The 19368-nt window shown below is 53.7% G+C and overlaps 2 protein-coding genes across 6 annotated transcripts in view; one reads left to right on the forward strand and one right to left on the reverse strand.

Annotated features, from left to right (window-relative positions):
- The first annotated feature begins 1732 nt into the window (after nt 1-1732).
- Nucleotides 1733-14415, forward strand: LOC130861899 (ubiquinol-cytochrome-c reductase complex assembly factor 2). Its single transcript, XM_057751202.1, has 4 exons — nt 1733-1891; nt 11364-11438; nt 12023-12092; nt 14254-14415. The coding sequence occupies exons 1-4, from the start codon at nt 1754-1756 to the stop codon at nt 14379-14381; spliced, it is 411 nt and encodes a 136-aa protein (XP_057607185.1). The 5' UTR covers nt 1733-1753; the 3' UTR covers nt 14382-14415.
- An 8-nt stretch (nt 14416-14423) lies between these two features.
- Nucleotides 14424-19368, reverse strand: part of Itpr3 (inositol 1,4,5-trisphosphate receptor type 3) — a 69143-nt gene continuing 64198 nt past the window's right edge. For 2 of the 5 annotated variants that reach the window (XM_057751200.1, XM_057751198.1), the window contains 7 exons: nt 19066-19258; nt 18610-18714; nt 18407-18534; nt 17611-17776; nt 17013-17173; nt 15913-16074; nt 14425-15610 (listed from right to left, as the gene is read on the reverse strand). In XM_057751200.1, the coding sequence (XP_057607183.1) occupies nt 15542-15610; nt 15913-16074; nt 17013-17173; nt 17611-17776; nt 18407-18534; nt 18610-18714; nt 19066-19258 (984 nt within the window). In that variant the 3' untranslated portion in view covers nt 14425-15541. Of the gene's footprint in view, nt 15611-15912; nt 16075-17012; nt 17174-17530; nt 17886-18406; nt 18535-18609; nt 18715-19065; nt 19259-19368 lie in introns of those variants that run through there. The other 3 variants (XM_057751199.1, XR_009055613.1, XM_057751201.1) reach the window with 3 other exon arrangements.

Here is a 19368-nt window from a genome sequence, read left to right on the forward strand (position 1 = left end):
CTGGGAGGCAGGGGTAGGGAGACCTTCTGTCTCAGGCACTAGGAAGAGTAACTTGACGGCAGTGAATGGTCTCTCGTGTCACTTGAGGTACAGGTTGAGAAAGGCCAGGGAGCCAGGGGAGTTTGAGCTGCTCTGCCTCCTTCTGTGGGTTCCCTTCCTCTACCTGCCACATACACAGCCCTCCTATGTTGTTCCCTTTGTTGTGAACGCTGAGGGGTCTCAGGTCTGACAGACGTAGGTTGGGATGTGGTTTTGTTCATTCGTTTATTCAGTCACTCCATAAACACTAATGTCTAGGAGCCAAGTGCAAAACAAAATATGTGAAATTCCTTGTTAAAAGTATGAAGAGGAGACAGGTGGTGGTGGAACATGTCTTTAATCCCAGCACTCATGAGGCAGAGGCAGACAGATCTCTGTGAGTTCGAGGCCAGCCTAGTCTATAGAGTGAGTTCCAGGACAGCCATGGGTACACAGAGAAACCTTGTCTCAAAAGGAAAACCACACACACACACATGAGGGAGGGAGTTGGCCAACAAGATGGCTCACCAGGTAAAGGCACTTCACTGGCGGTATACATGCCTACAATCCTGGGAGGCTGAGTGAGGTGGAGGATCTCTAAGTCAAGGCCAACCTGGATCACGTAGCCAGCACCCTGTTGCTTAGATGGTATAATTGGGATTGAAGAGATGACTCTGCTGGAGGAGGCCGCTAGTTTCTTCCCAGCCAGCCAGAACAGAAACAATCACACAGGAACTGTATTAATTAAATCACTGCTTGGCCCATTAGCTCCAGCTTCTTATTGACTGACTCTTCCATTAATCTGTGTATTCCACGAGGCTGTGGCTTACCAGGTAAAGTTTCCAGCATTTGTCTCTGGTTGTGGCTCCATGGCTTCTCTTGACTCCGCCCTTCTTTCTCCCAGCATTCAGTCCAGTCCTCCCCACCTAGCCCTGCTCTGATATAGGCTCAAAGCAGTTCTTTACTAATGGTAATCGCAGCACACAGGTGAAAATCCCACATCCTGACTCAGTGGTTAAGGGCATTTGCTACTCTTGGAGAGAATCAGGTCCGGTTCCCAAAACCAACACATAGAAGGGATGCACAGCCATACATACAGGTAAACACTCACACGTATAAAAGTAAAATAAATACACTTTTTAAAAAATCTTTTTTTTTTTTACGTTTTCCAGGCTGAAGCAACCTTTCTGGTACTACGCAGGAGATCTATGCATGACGCGAGGATTATTTTGGAGAGGCTGAAGAGAGAGCAATGATAGCTGAAAAACTGTAACAGAGATGTAAGTGGCAGAGACAAGCACGGGGCAAAGTGTGGGAGCAGGGCAGGCATGTGTGGATGATGACCAGTGCCTGCCAGAGGTGAAGTTCAAACACATCTTCATCCAGTAACAACCAGTATTTACGTGCAAATGTTTCTCTTAGGCAAAACAGCGTAAGTCTCGGGGGAAGCTTTTTTAGTCCCGAGCTTGTAAAGTCATTGAGAAGCAAAGCTGTCCCCAGGGTACACTGAGTCTGCTTTGCCCCTGGGAGCTGGGCGAATTCCAGGACGAAGACTGAAGAGCTCAAGGCTCGCACTCACAGGTGAGCAGCGCCCCTTCCTGGAGCGCAGCGAGCCGAAGGCGAAACTGCGCATGTCCGCCGTGGGGGGGGGGGGAGAAAGCCAGCGCGTTTTACTGCGCACGCGCCGCACGCGGCCCCAACTCCTCCCCCGGGGGCGGGGCAAGCGGGGCCCAAGATGGCCGCTCTCCGCTACCGTCGTTTCCTTAAGCTCTGTGAGGAATGGCCAGTGGACGAGACCAAACGGGGCCGGGACTTGGGCACTTACCTGCGGCAGCGGGTAGCACAGGCCTTTCGGGAGGGAGAGAACACCCAGGTGACCGGCGGGAGGGAGGTTGGAGGTGTCGGAGCGGGGTGGGGGGGGCGGCGGGGGGAATCTGCGCATGCGTCGGCCCCGTGACCGGCTGCACGTGCGAGGTGCCCATGTTCCCGCTAGCTGCGGAGTGCGACGCTTGCGGCTCCGTTTTCTCCTTTGTCTGCACCGTACAGTGGCCGGCGAAGCTCCCCTAAGGTCCATATGCCGCCAAAGAATCAAATTCTAAGGCGGGGTTGGTTCTTCCGTAACCCTGTTAATTTGTTTGCCAGCCGAGCCCGCCCCCCAAGAACCCCAGCAGGACTCCGGCCAAACCGTCCTGCCACTCGCCCCCGTAAAACTGCAGGAGCTTTGGGCCTTCCACTCAAGTCCCTCGTGGGAGTAGTAGGCCCCCCCAGCGGAGGTTCCCTTATCAAGCACAGTCATGTGCCACAAACATAGTAAGGTTCCAGCGAGACCGCAGTGAATTAGACAGGGTCTTGCCCCATGTGGCTTTTTTTTGTTAGATTTTTTTTGATTGATTTATTTATTACATGTACAGCTTTCTGCCTGCATGTATTCCTTCCCGCCAGAAGAGGGCACCAGATCTCATTACAGATGACTGTGAGCCACTATGTGGTTGCTGGGAATTGAACTCAGGACCTGTGGAAGAGCAACGGTGCTCTTAACCGCAGAGTCCTCTCTTCAGCCCCGCCCCTCGTGACTTTGAGTGGACAGGACACAAGGAACAAGTAGAAACATAAGACAGTCCCGATCGCAGTAAATGTCACGTTGTAGTGTTCCTGGGGCATAGGTGAGGCTCAAGGCATGAAGACAGCCAACACCCCGTATTGGGAAGGGCGTCCAGGCACTGCCTAGGAAATCAGACTGGCACTGTAGAGAAAAGCAAGCCAGAATGAAGGGCAGTGGAGGCGTGTCCACGACCACTCACAGGAGCCGGGCACCATACAGTGTTTTTGTTTTGTTTTTGTTTTTTTTGGTTTTTCGAGACAGGGTTTCTCTGTAGCTTTGGTGCCTGTCCCAGAACTAGCTCTTGTAGACCAGGCTGGCCTTGAACTCCCAGAGATCCCCCTACCTCTGCCTCTCGAGTGCTAGGATTAAAGACGTGCGTCCGGCCAGTGTTTTTGTTTTAAATGTGTTCAGGTGTTTTACCTGTATGTGTGTCTGTGTACCACGTTGCTGCAGTACCAACGGAGACCAGAAGAGGGCGGTGGATCCCCTGGAACTGGTTTCTGATGGTTCTGAGTCACCACGTGGATATTAGGAATTGAACCTGGGTTTCTTTTTTAGCCGCTCAGCCACCTTTCCAGTCCTCCCATTCAGTCTTAAAGGCTCTGATGAATCGGATCTTACCATAATGCCTGTGAGAAACCACTGGGGGTGTTTAGTCAGGGGTCTGACATGGCCTCATTTTAAAAGGTTATAGAGGGTTATAGAGGGCAAGAGAAGTGAGGAGCTGCAGAGAAGCCTGCTGCGGTACCCAGGAAGAGATGCTGGTGGTTTGGATAAGGGTGGCTGCACAGGAGATGGAAGTAACTGGAAATAGTTTGTAGCGAGCAAGTCACTCACAGCATGGACGTGCTGGATGTGGGGTAAAAGGGAAGAGGAACCAAGGACGGCACCTAGATTCTCCCCCTTTTCTTTTTTTGGTGTGAGCAGCTGGGTGCCATTTACTCAAATGGGAAAGACGAGATGAGGAACAGGTGGGGTGTGGGAAAAACATCGCACGTTTGATGGTAGATGCTGTAAGCTTGTGATGCCAAGTAGACTGGCTTCCAAGTGGAAATGTCAAGCAGGCAGGAGGTTATGTGAGCATGGGGCTTAGGCAAGAGGTCAGAGGTGCCAAGTGAGGTGCCCAGCACACATACTGGCCACACGAACGACCTGTGAAGCCAGACCGTGACCTGCCAAGGCAGGGACCGGGGACACTGCAACTCATCCCAGTCTGGCTGAACCCGCCCACCTCAGTGAGCTAGCGCCACTGCGACCTCTGACAAGATTGCTGTTTGGAACGTCTGGCCCAGGACTCCTAGGAGTCAGGAGAGGTCGCTGTGTGCACAGGATCCTCAGAGCCTAGTGGTCTGCACTGCCCCATATCATGCGGATCTCGAGGCAGGCCCGTGGGCTTTCTAGGGCTGTGCTGCGCTCTGACTTACGGTACGAGCTTCCTTAGACCAGAGGTGCAGCCCCACCCCCACTCATCCACCATGTCCGTGTGGTTCTTGCTCACAAAAGTGTCTGGTGAGCATCTGAATGAACAAGTGATTGGCTGTGGTTTGTGAGGCTGGTCGTCTGCAGTCCGGTGGCACGTGTAGAAGTCGCTGGAAGAAGCGGCAGGATGAGAGAGGGCCGACGCACGTGACAGACTCCGTGGTTTGACTTTCTGTTGTTTGTGGAGTCCCAGGCCCTGCTGCCCCAGGTGAGACCTGCTCAGCTCCACGCAGCTTAGAGTTGGACAGCCAGAGGCTGGATGTCCAGGGGAGAGGCTGACCCTCACCTGTTGATTGTTAGCGTAATTCAGCCAGCCCGATTGTTAGCGTAATTCAGCCAGCAGGGCGGGGAGAGTTGTCCTTTGTCCTCTCCTAGGGACAGGTTCTGATGAGCTGAGGCCCACACAGACTTGAGTCATAGCTGCAGATCTATGTCAGGGCTGCGCCAACGGTTCTGCGACACTGATGGATGTGTTCTTGGTAGAGCAAAGTAGGGAGTCATGGGGGCAGTGGACACATTACTCAGGACCTTTGTTGTAGCTCATCCTGATGCCACCTGAAATTGAGCCTGCCTGGGCTTAGTAAATCTTGGTGATAATCTTTGGAGGGAGCAGCCCTTGGCTGGAACAGCAAACAGTGAGTGAGTCACTCCCAACACCTCCCCCGGATCACTTATAAAAGACCTTGAGAAAGAAAGGTGGTTCTCAGAGACGTGTCATTAAACCGACAGCAGAAGGTGGGATGAGACCCCGGGGGTGGCTGATTGCTGTGTCCCCCACCTTTCTGCCGCTTGTCCAGAAAGTGGAACTGGAGGAGGTGGAGGCTGCTGTGTCGAGCATCCGGCATCCCCTTGACCTTTTGGCTTCCTGTGGTCTAACCAGGGCTATGAAAGGTTCATAGAGCCCTTGGCACAGCTCATCTGATTTTATCCTTTGTGCCACCAAGTGAAGTAGCCATTACTGTCCTGATTCTTACAGATATTGAAATCAAATCAGAAAAGTAAAACCACTGATCCAGGTCCCTTGACAGTAAGAGACAAGTAAAAAACAGGCCAGCCACGTGCCCTGGTCTGCGTGGCTCCCAGGTGTCGGCAGGTCCCCCGTTGTCAGTCCTTTGGAGACACTCCTTGTTAAGTTTTTCTGTGAGCATCAAGTCCCTCCTTCCCTCCCATTCATTGTTGGAGCAGAGAATTAAACAATTCAGGCCCCACTTGTCTCCTTCGCCTGATCTACCTCTCCCGTGAAACAAGAAGAAAGGTGGCACTCGGTGGGACGCCAGCGCAGAAAGGCCAATTAATAATTCAGGCTTCAAACCTGAGCACAAACCCTCTGCCTCTGTGTAAGCCCTTCAGGAGGAGAGATGGCAGTGGGGAGCTGGAACACAAGGAACACTCTACCACCCTGCTTCCTGTTCCCTTTTGAAGCTCATGATTGTGGGTCTTGTCTGCTTTGAGTAGTTTCCTTAAAGGAGTTCTCATTCCATGCAGCACCAAGAGTCTCAGTGTGGGGGTGGAGCAAACAGCTGTGCTGATTGAACAGCAGGCACAGAGCAGGTCTTTTCGGGTGCAGGGTGGCTCAGGGCGGCTCTGAGAAGACTGGAGATGCTGTCGTCTATCTAGCATGGGCTGTGACTGTGTTGTGTGAAGGGTTAGATGGGGCCAAGGGAAAGATGTTGGGCTTTGCTGGGTTTCTAGCAGAGAAAACAGTCCCGGCTCCTCCTCGAGGGGAATCTGAGGCCTGATCCTCGACACCTCATTGGGGCAGGCAGCTTGTTACCCAGCCGCCTGGCACATGGCGGCCACAAAGAGGGCATCTTGGTGATGTTGGTGTGTATCAGGCTTTAGGGATGTGGCCTAAGGACAGGTTGTGCTCTTTGTGACTCGGAGGTGCTACAAAGATGGGTTGTGAGCAGAGCGATCTCCAGGACGGACGGTGAAGTCATTCGTTGTCTTTCCTCATTGAGAGTCTGCTCAGAGTGTTTGGGGCAGAGAGTTGCACTGGTGCGCACGTGTGTATGTGCATGCATGCTTGTGCACGTGCATTCACACACATAATCAAAGGTGTGGCTGTTCCCTCTCAGAGGTGAATGGCTGCTTCCAAAACCCGCCTGCTGCCTCCTAGGCACTGGTGGGAACTCGGAACCTTCAGTGCTCAGCAGCCCTTGGTACCCAGGTCCAGCCTGGCTTCCCAGCCTCAACACCCAGCACAGTTGCAGACTCAGCGCCCTACCCTCACAGGCCCTTACTTTGCCTTCAGAGCTTACGTCTTTATTAATCTTTGAGACCTTGGTGACTTTGAACTGCTGTAGTCCACATCAAAAGCCTGAACCCAGCTTGCCAGTGGTCTGGTGGCTCCTGGCCACTGGAGCCCTCTGTCCTGAAACAACTTGTCCCCCGCCTCTCTCTGCTCTCCTCCCATCTATGATGTGCTACTCCGGCTTGGACTAACTATGGACTGTGTCTGCTCTGGCCCTGTGTGGCACTCCATCCTCACTGCACACCTTTCCTCTTCAGTCTGCAGTGCTTCTCTTCCCTGCCTCTGCCACCCAGCCTCCTGCTTCTCCTTTCCACCCCTCACAGTCTGCTCCCTAGCAGCCCTAGCAGCATGCTCTCCGTAGTAGGTGCTCAGGAAATGGCCGTCTAATTGCATTGACAGGAATGTGCTCCGCGACACATCTTTCATGTCAGAAGTTCATTTCAGAGTCAGGAAACCTTTCACAGAGCCTCTTGGAGCAGAGCCAGCGCGACCTTAATTAGCAGAGCAGTCTGCGCACCCTCCCCAATGTGCTTATGCGTCCCGTGTGGGGCTGGAGTAGGGGCTGCTGTACAAATTGCTGTCACCACCCAAAATTCAATTTTGAAAATTGAAATCAGTGCCTACGGCACTGGTGTAGATTTGTATGTATAAAAGTTTAATATGGTAAAGAGAAATTTACTGACGGCTGAGCAAGGGGATGCAGAGGGAGCGATGGGGTGGTAAAGGGCGCTTGCTTCGGAGCCTCCATTTCATTCGTGTTCAGGGAACAGCCTTGAATTTTTCATAACGTCCCAAAATGTCCATAATCTCATTAGGTACAAATGCAAAACCCAGGTAATTTAAAGCTTTGTGTGTAGGAGTCTTTCCTAAAACCCCGAGGACATCTCATGAGAAATACTGGGGGTTCCTGGTGTTTGTGCTGGAATCTGAAACTGGAGCGTAAGGTACAGGTGGGTGTGCGATGAGGCTTCAGGGTTGAGGCGGAGATCCTGTTGATAGCTGATAAGTAGCAGTCAGAACTGGATTTTAATTGCTGGGCTAGAGTTGGCTATAATATGGGTCCTGGAATGGGCCATGTTCTTGCTGTCTCTCCTTAGTCAATAAGGCTTTGTTAGAAATCGGCATATTGCAAACTCCCACCACCCCATTAGGGTTGTGCAGTCTTCTGTAATTGTGCACACCTGACCTAGTGGGAAATTAGCTGACAGGCAATTTTGTAGTGTTTACTAGACCCCCCAGGATGGCCTTGAACTCCCCATCCTCCTACCTCCCGAGTTCTGAGATTACAGGCTTGTGCCACCATCCCTGGCTCCAAAACATGAACACTGAGGGACAGAGGGCACTGAGGTGGTTGAGGTTCCCAGGGTCACTTCATTTCTGCTCGAGGCCCTGTCCTCTGTGTGCATGCTGTCCGTGCTGCTGCTATCAGAGCACGTGAGCTGAAGACAGGATGAGACTCCCTGGTTGCTGGGGTCACAGAGGAGCAGGGCAGCCTCTGTGGAAATATCGGCAGGGACTCAGGTCTGGTTGGAGTCTAGGTTTGCCCAGAAGAGACCTGGGAAGGAGGCCAAGTGCAGGCTGTCCCTGCTGGGCTCTGGGAAGGCAACCTGGTGGTGGGAGGGGTGTGTGCAGATGAGCAGCCATGAGAACAGCCTTTGGCCAATCCCCCTTCACTCTCCACGGATGCTTAGTACCAGCTGTGTCCACTCTGACCAGGTAAAGCCTCCGTGGTTCTTACCCTCTTACCCCCATCCCCAGTCAAACTCCTGCCAGATGTGCTGGCCACTCGGACCCACTCCTTGGTCCTTCCAGTTCTGTGCTCACAACCCTAAAGCACACTGGCCCCGTTCCCTGACGTTCCAGGACAGGAGCTGCCATGTCACCCCGCACGCCACCTTTGGTGGTAGGGGCTATTATCACTTTTTGTTGTTGTTGTTGTTTGTTTTTTGTTTTTTGAGACAGGGTTTCTCCGCAGCTTTTGGTTCCTGTCCTGGAACTAGCTCTTGTAGACCAGGCTGGCCTGGAACTCACAGAGATCCACCTGCCTCTGCCTCCCGAGTGCTGGGATTAAAGGCGTGCGCCACCACTGCCCGGCTATCACTTCTTTTAAAGTCAAGTTCACCAGTATACCTAAAAAGTGGCAATATAGCTGGGCGGTGGTGGTGCACACCCTTAATCTCAGCACCTGGGAGCCAAAGGCAAGTGGATCTTTGTGTTCAAGGCCAGCACAGAGAAAAACCCTGTCTCGAAGAAACCAAAAAATAAAAAAAGGTGGCAATACATGGAAGATAGAGACAGGGTGAGGTCCAGGGTGAAAGGTGATTGGCACAGGACAGGGGACCACAGAGGTTTCCCCAGACAGTGGCCAGGACTGGGGTGCTTGCACGGATTGTTAGATAATGGTATCGCCCCAGCATCAGTTGTCCTGCAAGACGACACGAGAGAACATCTGGATCCCAGGAAGTGCATGCCTAATGTGACAAGAGGACCTGTGAACAGCCAGATGTTCACAAGAATGGGTGTGAGCAGGGTGTGAGAAAGGAGCGTGGCAGTTTTCTTCAAGCGAATGGACAGAGGGTCGGTGACTTGCCCAGAATCTACAGCTAGTGAAGAGTGGTGCCAGGATCTCCAGGGCGGCTACCCCAGTGTCCTGCAGCCACAAAGGCCCCTGCTCACACCAAGGCCGGGCATGCAGATGTCTGTGTAGGGAGGGTTTGTAGGCAGGCAGTCATCACAGCTGTGGAGAGCACAGCAGAGGGAATGACCTTTCCTATTGGAATTTAGATGTTGGGTGACTGTTGTCTGTGAGTGTGCAGCTGCGTGCATGTGTGTCCGTGTGCGCACGTGTGCACATTGCACATGTACATGAGGAGGTCAGAAGACAGCTTCTGATGTCTTTCCTCCAGTACCATCTACCTTTTTCTTTCTCCTTTTCTCCCATGGTGGGCACCACTAGGGAGGTGGAGACAAGAGCGACATGGCTGGGAGGAGAGAGGAATATAAAGGGGAAGAGACGGGAACTCACTGGAGCGTGGTGTCTGAGGACTCGTGCAGACAGGATCTCGCCCTTTGGGTCTGAAGATTTGGTAGAGGTGAAAGGTCTCTCTAGTGGTTGGCTGCTTTGCTTTTCTGGTCTTGAGCTTGAACCCCAGTATCTGTGCCTGGGTTTTTATTATTTGTGCAGCATCTCTACTTATTTATTTTGAGGCAAATTCTCTCTGCCCTGGAACTCGCTGAGTGGGCCAAGTAGGCCAGCCAGTGAGCCCCAAGGATGCACATGTCTCCATCGGCCGAGCACTGTGGTTAATTTTGAGTGTGTGCTTCCCTGCCCACGTTTACACAGTTCTGGGGATGGGACCTGCATGCTCGTGCTTATTGGTGAGCCGTTCACCAACAGAGCCGTCTCCCTAACCCTGACACGGGAGACAGGGTTTCATTCTGTATCCGTGGCCCAGAGCTTGTGGTTTGTGTGCTGTGTTCTTCTGTCCTCTGAGTCGCTGTCACTCACGCCTACTCTAGAAGCAGTGTGCCAGCGGTCTGATCCTGACATTCAGAAGGCAGAGGCAGGAGCAGCCCTGTGACCTCACTGTCATCCTGGTTCTCCATAGATCCAGGACAGGCAGAACTAGAGACCCTGTCTGCACCCCACACCCTCAGAAGCATCAGGACGCAAGTGCTCCTCCCTGGAGAGCACGGCTGCTGATCTAGTCCTGCTAGCCCTTGTCGGGAGAACTGCCCAGGGAAATGCCAACCCCACATTTTTCCTGTTTTGTGTCCTGTGATTAATGTCTTTGTCACATAGCTGACCCCAGTCTCTATCAGCTTTCAGCCCTCTCCCCGGGTGGCCGTCCTTGCCGACCTTGGCAGGGGCTATGTCTGGTAGCAAGGGAAACAGGCCTGGTGCTGCATCGGCTGCGAGCTGGGCCTCATCTGACACAGGCAGAAGAGGGCTGCCTCGCTGAAGTGCTTGCTTCACTCCTGATTTATTTATATGCTTGCTCTGCAAGAAAGGATTTAGTCAGAAAAAAAGCCATCATTTGAATTCTGGGAAACTATAAAGGAGTTTTGTTGTGGAGTGTTTAGAATCCCTGGCAGAGAAATGTAACGAGATGCAGAGACAAATGGCAAGGGTGGAGAAAGAAAGGGTTAAAGATGGGAGGTCTGAGGGGCAGAAGACCCATCTTCTAGCAGAGGCCTGCCTCCCTCATTGGCCGTGCAGAACGGGCACAGGCTGTTCCCCTCCTCTGTGCTCTGGCTGCACATAGCTGGCGTCTGCCTTGGTCCTGCTTGGTTCACCTGTTTTGCAACATGGCCTCCTTTTCCTCTGGAGACAGTGTCTCCTCCACAGGCCAGGGTCGGCTGGAGCTCTCTGCGCAGCCCAGGCTGACCCCACCCCTCCCTTGCCCAAGTGCTGGGGCTGCAGCTGTGCCGTGCATCTGTCTTTCCCCCTTGAGGTCTTAGCAGCCCCTTGCTTAGAGAGGAAAGTGCTGGAGGTTTCGTTTGTTGTTTGGTTTCCATCAGAGAACATGTAATCCACTTCATGCTGGTCTCATTTCACAGAGCTGTGTCTCCATCTCATGGTCCTGAGCCTCAGGCAGACCCCAGCGCTCCCTTGACAACACCCTGCATCCTCTCCTCATTTACATGGTCCCTTCCAGCCGGAGGACTGTTCTTCCCTGCCATATCTTGAACTTTCCAGATCCCTGGAGCCCACACTGCCCCCAGCATGTCCTTTGCAGCCTGCATCTGGCATGGTGCTTCCCAGGGTGCAGAGAGCTGCTAAACACTTGTTTGCTTGTTGAGGGTCTGGGATCCTGCAGATTGGGGGCGAGTGAGGTGGGGCTTTTCAGCCACTGAGGTGGCTTCTCATAACAGAAGCTGGAGGGAGGTTTGCTTCCCACAGAGCTGAGGCTCCTGTGCCCTCCTCTGAATGCATTATTACACAAACCCTCCCTTGAGGTGTGGGGGCACCTCCTCCACTCACTTCTCTCGGGGTACGCTGTCTTTCAGGTGGCAGAACCTGAGGCCTGTGATCAGATGTACGAAAGCTTAGCACGACTGCATTCAAACTACTATAAACACAAGGTGAGTGGGCACGGGCTTTGCTCTCAGCCTCCAAAGGGAGAGCTGATTATACAGTGTTTAAGTGTAACCAGTCAGCTACGCCAACAATGGTGCCTGGCAGAGGCCTTTAAAGGTCTGCTGAATAAAAGCCACGGCTTGTGTGTGCGAGCGCGTGCTCCTGTTCGTATTTCCCACTCAGTGATGGAACTGATGTCACACGCTGATAAAGACAGAGTACTGGAACAGTCCTGTCACACCAGGCTCTTCTCCTCCTCAGCCTTGACATGATTACTGTCAGAATGCACGTAGCGTGGTTTTCCAGACTGGAAAAATATGTTCAGTAGCTCCACAAACAGACATGGCCAAATGGAAGAGCCTGTGCAGAAGGGAGCCCTTCCAGATGCCACCTACCAAGTGTGATCCTTAGCCCCACTGTGGGTGTCACCTGGGAGCTAATGGCTAAGTGCAGACTTTGCCTCCAGGTGGTGCTGCCCCTCACATCATCAGGTCTCTGGCCTCTGGTGCCCAGGTACATTGCAGCCAGCCAGAGCAAGGCTCCTGTCCTGCAGAACTAATGTGTCCCTTCTCTCCTGCCCCTGTGCCAGTACCCTCGCCCCAGAGAAACCAGCTTCAGTGGCCTGTCCGTGGAAGAATACAAGCTGATCCTGTCCACAGGTAGGAGGCATGACTACCCTCTCTGGTGGGCTCGCTGTGGGTGGGAAGACCTAGGAGAACTGCCTAGTAAGACAGTTGTGCATGATGAGAACCCTGAGGAGCAGCTCAGAGAAAACCCTGAAGCTGTGTTTAAGCCACAGAATACGGAAAAGGTCAAAGGCATTACTTAGAAAATCATCTTTAGTGCTTTTAATTCAAGGCTGGTGCCTGGGAACAAGGGACTACATATTTGCCAAATGGAAGTCATTGGAATCAGAATGGAAGGAAAATAATTTTATTTTTATGGTCCTAAGAGGGCTTTATAAACAATGAGTCTTTTAATTAAAACAAAAAGCCATTCAGTAAATGAGTGTGGGGATATCCGCCTGTGAGTTATCTGTCCCAGGAGATGTGGTCTGCAGGTTCGATATGCGTCTAACGAGGTCTGTTTAGGAGTCCTGACTAGAACCCAGTTGGTAGGAAGGAAGTCCCTGCCAGTCAGCCCCTCCCTACTTCCCCATTTCCATTGTCACTGAAAGGGGTGGCAGGGGTGGGGGCAGGGTCGGAGCAGGTAGGTACTGGAAAATTGCTATTTTTACTGCCAAGGATATTGTCTATATAAAAATAGGCTGGCTAACCTTTTCTGGGAGGGCATGGCCCTGAAACATTGGCTGGCACTCTAGAAATTTTTCCTTCCTTTTGGCAGTGGAGGTTTGACCTTCTAGAATTCTTACCCTTCTGAGCAGATGGGACCCCATGTTGTCTGCTATGTGTCTCAGGAGAGCAGCATCTCTTCACTCCCACATCACCAGCAGTGAGGGGTCCAGAGAATGAACTGACCACGGGCTCAGGTTCCCGCTATCTTGTGCTTGTCCCTTCTGCCAGACCTCAGGAAGCCTTTGTGCGGGTGGTGGGCAGCGTGGTTACTACAGGCCTGTGTTTTTGTTGCAGCTCTGGAGCCAGTACTACCTGGACCGTACTGCCTCCACACACAGGACCAGCCGGGCCTGCAGTGTGCCCACTTGGCCTATGGAGGCCTTGGTGTGTGAGAGGACAGGGACCCCAGCGTCACACTTTGTAAAAGTCACAGAATAGGCGGTTGTGCTGGTGGCTGCCATGCAGTGCCCCAAGCTAGTGTGGAACCACTGCCCATAAGCAGTAATCCAAGCCAGCACTTTTGTTAAAATTGAATCGTGTCTGAGTTTAGTATCTGTGAATTATAAAATGAGATGCCACGGGCTCTCGGCTCAGGAGAGTTCTTGGGCTACTGACTCTCTGCTAGGAGCCGTTCTGTGCCCCACAGATACGAGCCATGTCTGGAGATCCTTGTGGTTGTCACAGTTGGTGGGGTGAGAGCCATGCTGCCTTGGTGGGTAGAAGCCAGAGTGCTGTCGGCTGTCCTGTAGTGCACAGGACCACCCTGAGAAAGACCACCAAACCCAGACTGTTAGCTCAGGGAAGAACTGCTTAGAGCATGTGTGCGTTGGGGTAGTGGTGAGGGGCAGGGTCCAAACAGAGTTTCTCTATGTAGCACTAACTGTCCTGGAATTCACTGTGTAGACAAGGCTAGCCTCAAACTCCCAGAGATCCTCCTGCTTCTGCCTCTGAGTGCTAGGATTACAACTACCTGGCTCGTGTGTGTGGTTCTTAAATATGGCTCTTTGCATGCAAATGTGCACATACATGCACCCCCTGCCGCCACTGTGAGCAGACGACCCCTCCCAGTGTCACCACACCCAGCTGGGGAGTCTGTGCTTTTGTCCTAGTTTTGCAGTTAAACTCAAGGTTCAGGGATTGGGGGTGGGAGGGAGGCACCCATCCTCCCCCTCCAGCTGCTAAGTCTGGCAACTTCTCCTTGTCTTGATGCATCCAGAACCAGGGGTTTGCCTCCCTCTACCTCAGGGCCTATAGCTGGTGTAGACATTAGAGTGGGCCCAACTTGAGTTGGGGCCATTTCTTTGCAAGGTCATGTGGAGTGGGTGAGGCAGTACACATCTGTGGTGCTGAGGGCTGGTCAGGGAGCCCTCGTGGGTCTGCCCCATCACCACCAGTGTGTTTCGCTGTAACCATTGAGCACGGCTTTTCACCATACGGACCCAGTGTCTGGGGCACATAGAAAGCAAAGCGTGCTCTTCTGGGGACAGCCCTGTGACGTCAGCGCTGTCTCTCTCTCCCTGTGCAGACACCCTGGAAGAGTTTCAGGAGATGGATAAGAGCATGTGGAAGAAACTCCAGGAGAAGTTTGCACCCACAAGGCCAGAGGAGAAACATAAATCCTGGACACGGGTCTTGTCTCGCCCACGTACCTGACCCTCATCAATAAAGCTGTCCAGTTTCTCCACTCTTCCAGTTTGGAATTGACTCATCGGCTCCATCGGGGAGGCCTGCCCTGTCTGCCTGAGCAGAGGGAAGGTAGGGCCCTCGCAGCCTGAGGATTCACAGGCTTCCTGTTGTGTCGTAGAGCTGGGGAGATGCCAGGATCTGCAGTTAAGTGTGGAAACGGGCACTGTAACGGCACCAGGTGAGAGGCCGAGACTGGGCATCCTGCCTGGCCCTCTGCCACAGAAGACACCCTAGGTCTCTCACTCCAGCCCTCCAGAGGTACGCATGCCCAGGTAGGACAGCAAAGCTGTAGCCACGCTTGAACTGGGCGCAGCGTGTCAGCATCAGGTAGGTTCTGCGGAGGGCTACAAGCCATACAGGCCACCTTAACTGCTTGAATCTCATGTTCCTATTAGGTCTCACATCCCACAGCAGCCTAGGGGCTGGAGCCCAGTGGAACCAGTCAAGTAGCCAGAGATCTGGTAGGCACTGGGGTACAACACATGGCAGTTAGGAGCCTGAGCCTGAGGGGAGGCCAGGCTGCCAGGGCACATTGGCCTCTGTGGCACCAGCTATGTAGGAAGCAGAGTCCCACTGGTGGACTTGGATTCTATTAATTTATTTAAGGCAATTAACACATTAGTTCTCAGGACATAGGACTTATAAAACATGACACCAAAAAGGGAAAAAAAAGAACAAAATACCACTTTCACACGGCCAGGCCTTGTCCCCGGGGCTTATGGCTCTCGCCTAGAAAGCCGTCCCTCTGAATCCGACTACTTGGACAGGGCCAGGAGTCCAGCACCCTGTCCCCAGCAGGCACAACGGGGTGCAATGACCCCGGAATAAGTTAAGTATCAAAGCCCTAAGTAGCTAATGACAGCAGGCTAGCACCTTCCTGAGGCGGGAGGAAGGCAGAAACAGCCACAATGTAGTGCTTGGAGATGAGAGGCAGCCGCTTGTAACCCCTGCGAGGACCACTGAGGAGTGTCAGTCACCGCTTCCAGGCGCAGTGGTCTGGAGGACCTAGTGTCCTCTAAGGCACTAAGGTAAACCGAGTCTCCTCAAGGGCTCTGAGCAGGACTGTCGGCTGTGTAGCACCCCTGCTGGCCAGGCAGTGCATCTCCTGTGGGCTTCAGTGGCTCTCCTCAGCGGCTCATGCAGTTCTGCACATCCACAAAGCCCAGACGTTGCCTCCGTTTCCGCTGCTCTGTCATCTGAGGTAAACAAATCTCATCAGGTGACCTAGCTCCCTTCTCCACGGCACCATGAAGGACTGCATCTTCCTCCAAGGGCCCAGCTGCCCTTCAGATAGACACCCCTAAACCCCAGGGTGCCCTCCGCAGGTCGAGCCCTTGACTATGCACAACTGGTAAATCACTAGAAGAGCTATAGGGCAGCTGTGGCTACGTGTAGAGGAAGACAGTTACTGCCACACTGAACCCTTGTAGGCCCGGCCTGGCCGCTGCACAAAGGGCCTCAAGTGGAGACGCTTAGGACCCTGAGGTCATGAACTCACCTGCTCCTTGAGCTCATTGAGCTGGGCAGTGAGGTGGGACACCAGCTTCATGGTGGAGCCAAGTTTCTCCTGCAGGATTCGGATCTCATTCTGCTCACCCTCGCCCTCGCTGCTCACCAGGGACATTGCACGCATCCGTGGAAACCAGTCCAGGTTCTTGTTCTGGAACAAAGTGCTGGGGTCAGGACCAGTGAGGCGCTGCACAGGGAAAGCCACACCCTTAACCAGGTGCCTAGCAGGGAGTGTGTCATGGGTCCTCCAGGTCCAGCAGACAGGAGGAAGCCAGAGGTGGGCTTCCACTGCCACAGCAGGCTACCTTTTGTGACGTGGCCCTGTCCACTAGTGCCATGTGCTGGTATCTCTCATCTGCCCACTCCCTGCCACAGCCAAGGCGCAGGAAGGCCAAGACCAGATCACTTCCTCATGCAAGGAAGATAGAGCAACACGGACGACAACAACTGTGCATGCACCATGCAAGGAAGATAGAGCTATGCGAGCCAGGCCCAGCTAGGGAGGGTTAGCACACGTGCCGAGGAAGGAAAGCCATTGTTTCCCAGGAAGGAGGCATTAGCCAGGCAGTTTTCTGGTTCCCTATCACAAGTTGTGAATTCTCAGACCAACAGATAAACCTCTGAGACAAAACCTCACTGCTGCCATGACTATGGAAATTGGAAGGCTTATATTTAATTCCGCCAAGCCTCGTATCTTTAAGCTTCTCTAGGCTTTCTCAGATTGGGACAATGCTGGCTTTCGGAAGCCATTCTCCCTCGCTGTGCCTTCTAAGAGGCCCTGTGGGGCTCAGCATCCCTCAGTGGGGGCTCCCCACTCCACGCAGCTCGGCACTGCTGTAGAGCAGGCTCCTCCAGGGCTGACGGGTGCCCTGCATGTTCTGTTTCTCCTCACACCAGCAGAGTGAATCCCATGGTGGCTGGCTGTGAGCAAGGTTGTGCGCACAGCCAAGGGCTGGCCCCAGCTGCGTCTCCCTTTTTAGCCCAACAAGCGTCAGCAGCTGTCAACCCCCACTCAGGCAGAGGCCAGCAGATGTCACATCTCCTCCCAGGTTGTGAAGCGGCCAGGCCTGGGGTAGCCCGGACACTCACCTTGATCATCTGGGCCACGTAGCTCTCGGGGCCCGTGTAGTCTGTCTTGTTCTTGACGCGGACCAGCACGATGAAGTACAGGTAGTTCCACATGTTGTGTTCCAGCTTGATGTGCTCCTCGAAGGACACGGTCTTGTTGTCAAACTTGTCCCTCTCCAGACCTGGGGCACAGGGAGGAAATGAAGCCACCGTGGTGACGGCTTCCCATGGTTCACCCTATTAAAGCTCCCACTGCTCGGCCAAGGAGATGCCACTGGGCTCAAGCAGCTGCTCTGCAGGAGGGGTGGCAACAGGAAGGAGTCTGCCCTGCAGGTGACCCCTACTCTTTGGACGCTGGTCGCTGGGTTTGGAAGGAGCAATGGACCGAAACCAGAAGCCTAAGACCACAGTGGCCTCAGGTTCCTCTTGTGGAGGCTCAAGGAGTTGAAGCAGTGGTTTCCCAGGTCCTAGCACAGCTGGCTCTGCTCCCTCTATCCTGGGATGGGCCAGCAGCCATCCACCCGTGCGGGAGCCTCGGCAAGGGTGGAACTGGGGTGCCAGGGCATCAAAGGCTCCAGCAGTGCAGCGGGAAGCAGCCAGGAGAGGAAGGGGCTCTCACCACAGATGAAGCACGTGGTCTTGAGGATCTCCTCTTTCTTCTGCTTCTCGCTGCGGAGGTCAGCGAAGGTGTCGATGATCACCCCAAAGATGAGGTTCAGCACAATGATGATGACGATGAAGAAGAACAGGAGGTCGTACACCACCCGGGCAGGGAAGAGGGACTCCTGCACAGCGAGGGGCACCGTGAGGACAGTTCAGCAGGGAAGGTGTGGCTCTGGTCACGCCAAGCCCCAAGAGAAAAGTGTGGGAGCCTAAGGATGGCAGTGACATCATCTGTCAATAGGAGGAGGCCGCGTGGACATTTGGGAAGGGCTGTTGTGTGTGGCGGTTTGTCCTACAGAGTTTGTTCCTGCCTTTAACTTGTTAAAGGGAAGGGCGGCCTTCAAGATGCCGAGCCTCACACATTCCAGAACCTTTGTCGAGCCAGAGACTTCTCCCAAACAACTGGGAGTTGATGGCCTATGCAGCCAACAGCCCTGTGTCCAAGTCCTGAGACTCTTCACGGCTGACCAAGTGTCCTGCTCCACCCTGCCCGCCCTCTGGTCTGAGCAAGCTGGAGAATGATGCCTGGTTCACACCTTTCCAAGCCTCAGAGCTAAGACCAAGGTCACCAAGATGTCCCTTGTCCACAGTGAGCCCAAGTGGGCTGGGCAGCCAATAACTCTGGACAGTGTCACAGAAACTGGCTGAGCATGGGAAGGAGGGACCATTCACACAAGTGGGTGGGATGGTCTGCACGGAGGGAGCCCAGCTGCTGCCTGGCTGGGGCCCGAGGGCAGGGCAGGTTTACTCACATCTTTGGAGGGCTTGCGCAGGATATCACCCACGCCACCACCATTGCGCAGTCCGTGGTTCATGACGGTGACGATGCACATGAGCAGAGTGTCACAGGCCCGCTCCGTGCTGTCCGGCTCCTCATCCTCTGTGGGTGGTCAGTATGCTCAGACCTGGGCTGCCCATTCTGTCCCATCCCGTCCTGCGGGTGTCCCAGCCTTACCGTCTAGGATCTCAGGCACCGAGACCTCTGAGACACAGTCTATCTTGTCCCCACTACATGTGCCCACAAACGTGGCAGCTCCATGTGGCATTCCCAGGGTGCTGGCTGGAGGGGACAGGAACAAGATCACAAGGAGATACAAATGTCTGTCTGCTCTTAGCATATCTCTAGTCTGTCCTGAGACATCCCTGGGAAGTACCCCCACCTACTGGCTCACACTAAGGCCAGGGAGGGACTCTGACTCTAGGCCTGACACCAGGTTCTGCATGAATGGCCAGTCTCCCCTCAGACTGCAGTGAACTAGAGCGTGCCTAGGGATGCAGGTTGGTGTAGGCTAGATGCTCCCAAAACCCGACAGGAAGGCTGAATAGGCATGCCCTGTCTGGTGCCGACAGTTACCTGTGCATGCCCACTGTCACCCACACACACCCACCCCAGAAAGGAAATCCCCAAGACCTCTGGAGTGGTTCCCAGGCAGCCGGTCCACCTCCAGAATGAAGTCATCCTTGAGGAAGAGGAACCCCACGATGGAGAAGAGGTAGACTAGGATGAGGGCCAGGAGGGCAGTTAGCAGGATGGAGCGGCCATTGCGGGTCACGCTCTTGATGACATTAAACAGCGTCTCCTCACGGTAGATGAGGTCAAAGAGCTGCAGGAACAGTTCCTCAGTAAGTCAGGCCCTGCCAGTGGGGTCAGTGCTCAGGCTGAAGTGGAGCAAACTGAGGGGTTTCTAGAAGAATCTGGTTCTAAGCAGGAGAG

Source organism: Chionomys nivalis, chromosome 19 (genome assembly GCF_950005125.1).
Source record: "Chionomys nivalis chromosome 19, mChiNiv1.1, whole genome shotgun sequence".
Lineage (NCBI taxonomy): Eukaryota > Metazoa > Chordata > Mammalia > Rodentia > Cricetidae > Chionomys > Chionomys nivalis.